General features: G+C 45.3%; 1 protein-coding gene across 1 annotated transcript; it reads left to right on the top strand.

Moving 5' to 3' along the window:
* Positions 1–238: 238 nt before the first annotated feature.
* On the top strand, positions 239–7,846 carry LOC108902917 (segment polarity protein dishevelled homolog DVL-3). Its single transcript, XM_018704935.2, has 15 exons — positions 239–752; positions 1,846–1,915; positions 2,000–2,118; positions 2,223–2,317; positions 2,456–2,600; positions 4,187–4,283; positions 4,387–4,456; positions 4,801–4,940; positions 5,029–5,105; positions 5,872–5,939; positions 6,078–6,158; positions 6,240–6,374; positions 6,810–6,977; positions 7,101–7,313; positions 7,413–7,846. Exons 1-15 carry the CDS (start codon positions 577–579, stop codon positions 7,709–7,711), a joined length of 1,953 nt encoding a protein of 650 aa, XP_018560451.1. The 5' UTR covers positions 239–576; the 3' UTR covers positions 7,712–7,846.
* Positions 7,847–9,292: the final 1,446 nt, after the last annotated feature.

Below are 9,292 nucleotides of genomic sequence, written 5' to 3'. Positions count from 1 at the left end.
AATTATTTTTCTTCTTTTATTTTCAGTTTAAACCGGAAATGTAAAGCCGAACGGGATCATCGGGATGACTTCGGCACTTTCCGGAAAGTATGGGAAGTGTTGTGCATGTGCCTTCAAAATAAGAGTATGTGGTAACTGTTTCTTCAGAGAAACTGAGTTTAAAGAAACAACGTTTCCTGTTTACAAATAAAATCACTGATTAAAAACAAACTGAAAACTTCAAATTAAATAAAAGAAACTCTTTGTTTATATTCATTGTTTGTTTTGCTCTGACCGGATGTAAACATTTCAGTTTGAGGATGTGCTCGTGCTCTCATTTTGAAGGGTTGAAGCGGAAGTGTTGTATCTTATTGTGGAGGTGTTGACGGCGGCGTGGCTTCCGGAGGAGACTGAGAGCATCAGGGACCTGCCACAGCTGGACCGACACATCTGGACCGGACCTGCGACCTGAGACCGGAGAGAGACAGGTGGACTCGGTCAGGTGGACTCGGTCGGACCTGTCTCTCTCGCCCCGCCCCCCCCCCCCGGTCTGTCTCTCCTCCAGGCCGGCGCGGGGTTCCGGGCCGTGACTCCATCATGGGGGACGGCGCGGCGGAGGGGACCCGGGTCATCTACCACCTGGAGGACCAGGAGACCCCCTACCTGATCCGGATCAACGTGCCTGCGGAGCGCGTCACCCTCGCGGACTTCAAACTGGTCCTGAACAAACCCGGCCTCAAATTCTTCTTCAAGTCCGTGGACGACGACTTCGGGTGAGTCACGTGATCCGGATCATCACTGATCAGAAGTATCGATGACAGAACACAGCACTGATTGATGATTGAAGAGATTCATTGATTTTAGATTTGTTCAGTTCATATTTAACCTGCGGATCAATAATCAGTATATTTAATAATCAATCAGTCAGAGTCAGTGATCAATAACAGGTCATGAAACACTACAGTATTTCTTCTTCATAAAGTACCTGGTTGTAATAGATTACATCACAGTAATGAGAGTAAAGTTACAGGTCATAGAAACTGATATTTAACGACAAACAACATGTGACACAAGAACACGTCACCTGTGTTACCTGTGGTACAGGTGTTACTGTCACACACTGATGTCACTGATTCTCTATGTTTTTATTCTGAATTATTTATAAAAACCACACACACACACACACACACACACACACACACACACACATACAGTGATGTTATATAACAGAGTTTGTGTTAAAGCTCTTTAATGTTCAATCTGCTGCAGAGACACTGAGTCAACTCTTAAAGGAACAGTCCAACATTTAAACTGTCTGTGTCTGTCTGTCTGTCTGTCTGTGTATCTGTGTGTCTGTCTGTCTGTCTGTGTGGTGGATATTTGCACTGTGGTCGTGTGACGTTCACTGTCCAAACAATATCTGAGGTTGTGTTGGTTTATTTCTCTGAAGAAGAAAACAGTTGTGTTTCCTGCTGCTGTCTGATCCTCTGACCTGAACACAGTTATCCTGCTGTTTACTAACAAACAAACAAACAAACAAACACACAAACAAACAAAATAAATAAGTAGGCAGATAAATGAAAATAATTCAGTCAAAACAAACGTGCACCTAAAGTAAACAAAGCATCAAACACACAGTTATCAAACAACAAACTGAAACAAACAGCTCTGACACTGTTGTTGTTGTTGTTGTTCACAGAGACGTTGATTCGAGTGTTGTTGTTAGAAACACAGAAACATAAACAAACAGCAGCTGTAACAACAGACATGTTTAAATAAAGTTTCAGAGCTGAGCTGTGATTGGTTCAGAGGCTGAACTCTGAGGTACTGGATTACCTGTGACCAGGTGTTGACGTGTGTTCTCAGGGTGGTGAAGGAGGAGATCAGTGACGATGACGCGAGGTTGCCCTGTGTGAATGGACGAGTCGTCTGCTGGGTCAGACACACACACACACACACACACTCTGACACTGACCAGGTGTGTCTCTGCAGGTAGCTCACCTGTCTGCTCTCTCCTCAGGTGGTGTCCTCAGACACCTGTCAGTCAGACATCCTTTCAGTGTCCACGCCCACCAGCCTGGCCCCACCCCCCACAGAGAGGACAGGAGGGATTGGAGACTCCAGACCTCCATCCTTCCAGTGAGTCCTGATTCACCTGAGCTCACCAGAGCTCACCTGTCTAAATGTACTCAGTTACTTTCCAGCAGCTGTTTCTCAGTGTAACTCTTGTCTCTGTCTCTCAGTGCTGCAGCCGTCAGCCACGATCACCTGCAGGGGTCAGAGGTCACACCTGTCACTTCACCACCTGGGAGGAGAGAGAGGGACGCCAATGACGGAGGTAAGAAATAGAGAGGTGGAGTAACTAAGTACATTTACTCCACTACTGAGTACCTGAGGATTAGGTATTCTAAACTCACCTGCAGCACCTGTCAGTCATCCTTCTGTCTGTGTCTCTGATTGGCTGCTGTCTCTGCAGGTGGGCGTCTGAACAGCCACGCCCACCGAGCAGCTGGTCAGAACGGGGCGGGGCCAACAGGTGGAGGTGACAGCTCGTCAACCCAACAGAGCAGCGAGTTAGAGACGACCAGTTTCTGCTCATCAGAGGAAGACTCAGGAGGAAGGTTAGATTCACAGTTTCCCCCTGCTTTTAGTCTTTATGCTAAGCTAAGCTAACAGCTTCCCTCTGCTTCCAGTCTTTATGCTAAGCTAGGCAAAGAGTTTCCCCCTGCTTTTAGTCTTTGTGCTAAGCTAGGCTAACAGCTTCCCTCTGCTTCCAGTCTTTGTGCTAAGATAGGCTAACAGCTTCCCTCTGCTTCTAGGCTTTATGCTAAGCTAGGTTAACAGCTTCCCTCTACTTCCAGGCTTTGCGCTAAGCTAGGTTAACAGTTTCCCCCTGCTTCCAATCTTTGTGCTAAGCTAGGCCAACAGCTTCCCCCTGCTTTTAGTCTTTGTGCTAAGCTAGGCTAACTGCTTCCCTCTGCTTCTAGGCTTTATGCTAAGCTAGGTTAACAGTTTCCCTCTGCTTCCAATCTTTGTGCTAAGCTAGGCTAACAGCTTCCCTCTGCTTTCAGGCTTTGTGCTAAGCTAGGCTAACAGCTTCCCTGATGTCTAAAGATGTTGAATTGCTCCTTTAAATAAACAGTGATGTGTCTCAGTGACATCATCAGCAGCTCTCTCTCTGATTGGTGGGCTTGCTGTAACCTGCCCTCAGGTCGTCTTCTTCCGCTCTAGTAAACCTGTTCACGCACTGCTCTCCTCCTGTGGCTCTGATTGGCCACTACAGGTCATGTGACCCATGTTTCAGTGTGTATTGTCCCGCAGATAAAAGAGTCCCCGCTGATCTGAGAGCAGAAATAATCTGTTCCTGTGTCACTGAGCTGCTGGATTTATCTTTATCCATGTTTTCATCCAACGCTGATTCTCTACTGTAACTGTTTCTACTTTTTCTACTTTTAAACTCTTTTTATCTTTAGTTTTTATGATTTTACATTTTACAGTTTTTATGTTTTTGTCTTTGACACAAATATTCATAGGGTTTTGTTAAAGGTTTGTTTTTATATAATATTTATATCTGATTTTGAATTTTTAAATTTGATTTAAGTAAGTTTATTTTGTATTTTCAAATCTTTCTCCTTTCTTTCATAGTTAAATCAACATTATTTAGTAAATATACTTATTGTTTTTATATTTTTGATTTTTCCTCCAACAGATTTTTGGGATCAAATTTATTTTTATAGTTTTACAAATATTTTACGATCATATTAATTTGAATAGAATAATTTTGACGTTGAACGTTTTAGATTTGAAAGTTATTTGGTTTTTAATGATAACTTTTTGTTTGTTTCACTTTTTTCATTTTAAATTTAAAATTTTCTGCTGTAACGGGATCAATAATCATATTTCATTTTTTGTCATGACATTTTTTGGCTGTTAAAACAGACAATTTTGTTATTTGAACTAAATTTTCAGATTTTTACATTTTGTTTTATTTGGAAAATTCTGTTTATATTTCAGATATTTTTTTATGTTCTAATAGATTTTTTCTCTTATATTCTTTTTGATCTTCAGTTAATTTAGTTTTGATGTTTCCACTTAAAAATAGAAAATACATTTACTGAACTGACAAGCACCTTGTTGCTTAGCAACCACACAGCTGTCAATCAATCCTACCTGTTCAGGTGTGTTTCCCTCTGTGATGTTACTCCAGGTTCAGCCAATCAACAGGACAGAGCAGTTCCTCACCACGACTCGTCAGGCGTCAACGACGCCGCCACCGGAAACCCAAAGGGCCACGAATGGAGCGGGTAAATACACACACACACCCCTGTGAGGTCAAAGGTCAAACAGCTAGTGTGTTTCCTGTCACTGACGTGGTCATGTGTTTACCTGTGTCCTCGTGTGTGTCAGTCTGTGTCTTTCAGCAGTGTCACTGACTCCACCATGTCGCTCAACATCATCACTGTCACTCTCAACATGGGTGAGTACGTCATGTGACTGACAGCTGATCTCTGTCTCAGCTGATCTCTGTCAGCTGATCTCTTCCTCTCAGCTGATCTCTCTGTCAGCTGATCTCTTCCTGTTCCTCTCTGTTATATAATCCAGATCAGATCAATCGTTTAAATCAGTCTGAAGTTTTCCTGAACTTCCTGTTGGTGGTTTTTAATTTTACATGACAACAGCAGGTTAGGAGTTTCTGAGGTCGTATCAGTCACTTCCTGTTTTACCTGTGTGGTAACCATGGTAACCAGATTTAGGACCTGAGTCTTTATATAAATAAAACTGACTTGACTCTAACTTTAGGATATCATCTGTCCCCCCCAGAGAGGTATAACTTCCTGGGGATCAGTATTGTGGGCCAGAGTAACGACAGAGGAGACGGAGGGATTTATATCGGCTCCATCATGAAGGGAGGAGCGGTGGCAGCAGATGGACGCATCGAGCCCGGAGACATGTTACTGCAGGTACTACAGTACTATTACAGTACTACAGTACAGCTGCTGATACTCTGCTTGTTTCAGCATCAGTCAGGTGTTTCTTTTTCTGTTTCAGGTGAACGACATCAACTTTGAAAACATGAGTAACGACGATGCTGTTCGAGTCCTGAGAGAGATCGTCCACAAACCAGGGTCAGACTGGCTTATATGTTCTACTGATACTGTTACTGTTACTGTACCTACTTTTGGGTTTGATATCTGTCGCCATCTTGTGGTCGGTGTTGGCACTGCAGCTTCAGACAGCTGCGTTATTAGCAGAGTCAGTCTGTGGGTGAATGTTGGTCCAGACTGAAACACCTCAACATGACATCAGCATCCTGTGAGCCTGATCCTGGAGTCCAGTCTGAGAATCAGAAACTAAATCACTGCACAGAGAGAATGAGATTTTTACAGCTCTGGCTTTTACTGCTGCTCCATCAGACTGAGTCAATTTTAAAACATGAGTCTGTGTTTTGTTTTTAAGTTGGTCTGAATGTGGCCTTAGTCAGACCTCAGTGTTGACGAGCCTCAAATCATCCAAACCTTTTAAGAGTCAGTACTCAGGAGTAACTAAAGAGCGTACTGCAGTCTTAGTCATCCAGGTGCTGGGAGTCTCAAGGACTAGAGTTGAAGGCGACTGGACTTCCTTGTTTTTTAGAGTTAGGGTCACATGAGCCCATTGGTGGGTCTGATGACTCACATGACGACAGGGTCAGTCAGTGACTCTCAGGACCACGTCCAATTTGTTAAACACCTGGGGCTCCCCAGCCAGCCTCTAGAACTGAGGAAGACTTTCAGATGAGAGGTGAAACATCTTCACAAAGAAGTCCACTTACCTTCAACCTGAATACTTTGTAGGAGGTGACGAATATCAACTTTTTCTCTTCAAATAGTAACCTGTTCGTCTGTCTGTCTTCAGTCCGGTGACATTGACGGTGGCGAAGTGTTGGGATCCAAACCCACGAGGCTGCTTCACATTGCCAAGAAGTGAGTTAACAACAACAACACAACTCTTTTTCCCTGTGAAAACAGTTGTTTGTTAAGCGAAGCCTGAAGTATTTCATCTAAACGTCACAGATCACTTCAGTCTGTTGTCCTCTGTCCTCCATTTTTCCCTAAATAAAGGTGAACCGGTCCGTCCCATCGACCCTGCTGCCTGGGTGTCTCACACCGCCGCCATGACAGGGAGGCTCCTCCCACACTATGGTAAGACTCCCATCAGCCACTGCAGCGTCCGTCCTTCATCAGTTTGTCCATGACAATAATCTGCTGCTGTTTCTGTTTCAGGCGTCCATGAAGAAAACCACCTCACCATCCACAGCGACATCACAGCTGTTGTCAAGGCGATGGCCAATCCTGAGTCAGGCCTGGAGGTTCGGGACAGGATGTGGCTGAAGATCACCATCCCCAATGCCTTCATTGGTAAGCGGTCACAACCCAGTCTGCTTCTGACCCGAGGCTCTGTGAACAAAGAACTCACAGTGAGGTGAAGTGAGACTAGACCTGTCCATCTGGGTCAAAGATATTCTGTTCTGTCTTTACAGCAAATGAGCAACAAATAAAAACTAAAACAGTTTGAGTCTTAGAACCAGATTCTGTTCCTCTACAATGTGGAGGGTAGAGGACCTGACAGAGTTGATAGACTGCAATGAATCAGATTATGTAGACTCCAGTGATACAGAGTAAACCTCTGGGTCTGGACCCGGTTGGTGATCCAGCTCTGTTCATTAGTTCACATACACAAGAGTTGGTCTAGCCTCACAGAGGCTGAGGTTTATCTGGACCTCTTTCCTTAAATTTCTGATTCTAAGTTCTACAAAGATCAGTCTCTACCTTCAGTTTATCCCTTGTGTCCAGGTTCAGACGTGGTGGACTGGCTACACCATAATGTTGAAGGTTTCACCGATCGCCGTGAAGCCAGGAAGTACGCAGGAAACCTGCTAAAGGCCGGATACATCCGACACACTGTCAACAAGGTCACCTTCTCCGAACAGTGCTACTACGTGTTCGGAGACCTCTGTGGGGGTGAGACCTTCCAACAACCGATTCTGATAGTCCAGATGTCTGGTTATCAGCTGATGATCAGCTTATGATCAGCTGTTATACCTGGTAGTGTTGGTGACTGATGTGGTTCCTCCTGTCTGTCAGATCTGGGTGTGATGTCTCTGCTGGATCATGAAGGAGCCTCCAGTCGAGGAGAAGGAGGATTGGACTGTGACCCGGCGTCAGGCGTCCAGTGGCCCCCGGCCTTCCCCTACCAGTACCCCATCCCTCACCCCTATAGTTCTCCTCACCCCCTTCACCAGCTGCCGGCCTGGACAGGAGAAGGAGGAGTAGGAGGAGGGAGTCAGCACAGTGAAGGTGATGGAGGTGTTTCCTGTTTCCTGTATGACATCATCACCATACTGTCTGACAGTCTCGGAGCTAACTCACAGGTTTCATGTGTTTCTGTCTGAGCAGGAAGTCACAGCAGTGGATCGAATTGTAGCAACGGTCTGAAGGAGGGAGGAGGAGGAGGCAGCCAATCAGAGCCCACCAAACACCTGGCGTCTCCCGGCGACGACAGCACCCAGCAACCCCTGACATCCCTCTCTGGTCTCCATGGTGACAAAGACTCAAAGGACCCCCCACTGGCTCCTTCACCATCTTCAGGTCAAGGTCGAGACCTCTCCTCTGTCCCACCTGATATCTCTGCCTCCAGACGGTCCTTCTGCCTGGCCATGGGAAACCCCAGTGATTTCTTTGTGGATGTGATGTGACCCATCAGGGTGGTGATGATGTCACGACAGGTGATGTCAGAAACAACCTGATGTTGAATCTGAGGCGATTTGATTTGAACTTGTTCAGGAAAGTTTCGTTTTCTTTTCAGTAGAAATTAAAACGTGAGAAGTTGATTTATTTATTTATTTACCTCCACTGTGAACGACCTGATACTGGAACCTCAACCTGTGACGTCCAGAAACAGTTCTCTACCCAGGTTCAAATCTCCACATCTCTCCCCAGGAATCCCCATCATTGCTCGCATCGCAATCATCCCTCAGCAGAACCTCCAGGTGGCGCTCTCTGAGGACAGATACGACACTGCAGATCATCTGATCTGAATCCTTTAAATCCCTGATCAAATGTGTGTAGTTTGTTTGTTTGTGGGGAACAAAGACGCCTGTTAGTTCCTTGTATTTCACTCTGTATCGAACCTGAACCACAGAGCCTCTGTGACGATCACTAACCTCCATCCTGACTCATTGTTCTGCCTCACTGTGGTTGACTCCTCCTCACTGTGGTTGGAGGTGGTGGGAGGTGCAGCAGCTGCAGAAACTTTACAAGTTAAAGTCAAAACACTGTGGAAATAATATTAATTCTACTTTATCATTCACCAAATATCAGCTAAATAACTCACTGATGTTTTGCATGTTGCACTTAACGTCACCTGAAGGTGAAGTCATCGTTTCTAGTTATAGTTAATGAAGTGCTGATGCTGAATCTTGGTTTTTACCAACTTAGAAACGGGTCTATGATGGATCCAACATCAGAACCCACCTGAGTCCAGACCCTCTGCAGGAGATTCCCTTCAGTCAGTGCAGTATGTAGAGTATATCCAGTCCTACTCCTGAAGACTGAACAGTTCACGTCTGTAAAACTAGTTTTCCAGGATCCAGTATCCAGGACGTAGAGGTTCATGCCTTTGCTTACCACCTGATTGGCAGCATTGTCCACCTTTATCCCTGCCGTTGTGGGTGGTGTGTCCACTTGGTATGAAGGTCAGAAATCGCTGATTAGCTTCATGGTGTAATCATCAGATCTCTCCGGTGAAGAGGACCTGGAGTCAACTAGGACATAGAGAAGGACCTTTATACGGTTTCAGAGGTATTCTATCAGACGAGGCAGTTCAGGGGAAGACTTGGTGACGTTGGGCAGTTGAAGGTCAGAGGTCACTGAGGTAGTTTAAAAGCTCCACAGTTGCATCAGGTGCCAGACTTGGATGATACTGTTGGACTGATTGGAGCCAGTACCTATGGACTGGCAGACCAGGGTGGTGGTTCTCTTTTTTAACAAGGGGGGGCTGAGTGTGAGGCAGAGGTCTGAGACAAGGAAATGGTGGACCAGGTTAAAGAGTTCAAGGGTGGAGCTTCCTCAGACATCAGGAGGGAGGTTGGAGGAGAACCACTAATCCCTCATTAAAAGAAGTCTTGGTGGTTCATGTGACTGATCAGGATCCGTCCTCAAAGACTAACTTTAGAAGGTTTTCTGGTCACATCCAACTGGTGGTAGACTCATCAGAGATCACCGGATTCTCACACCAGTAACAAGGGGGAACATCAGGTTGTTCTGGGAGTTAATGA

This window comes from Lates calcarifer, linkage group LG21 (genome assembly GCF_001640805.2).
Source record: "Lates calcarifer isolate ASB-BC8 linkage group LG21, TLL_Latcal_v3, whole genome shotgun sequence".
Taxonomy (NCBI): Eukaryota; Metazoa; Chordata; class Actinopteri; family Centropomidae; genus Lates; species Lates calcarifer.
This window is presented reverse-complemented; position numbering and strand designations above follow the sequence as displayed.

Bases quoted from the DNA above. Each gene is read 5' to 3' on its own strand.
- LOC108902917 (XM_018704935.2), top strand. From the start codon at position 577: ATGGGGGACGGCGCGGCGGAGGGGACCCGGGTCATCTACCACCTGGAG. The intron at 4,284-4,386 runs GTAAATACACAC...CGTGTGTGTCAG, and splicing joins AAGGGCCACGAATGGAGCGG to TCTGTGTCTTTCAGCAGTGT. The intron at 4,941-5,028 runs GTACTACAGTAC...TTTCTGTTTCAG, and splicing joins CCGGAGACATGTTACTGCAG to GTGAACGACATCAACTTTGA.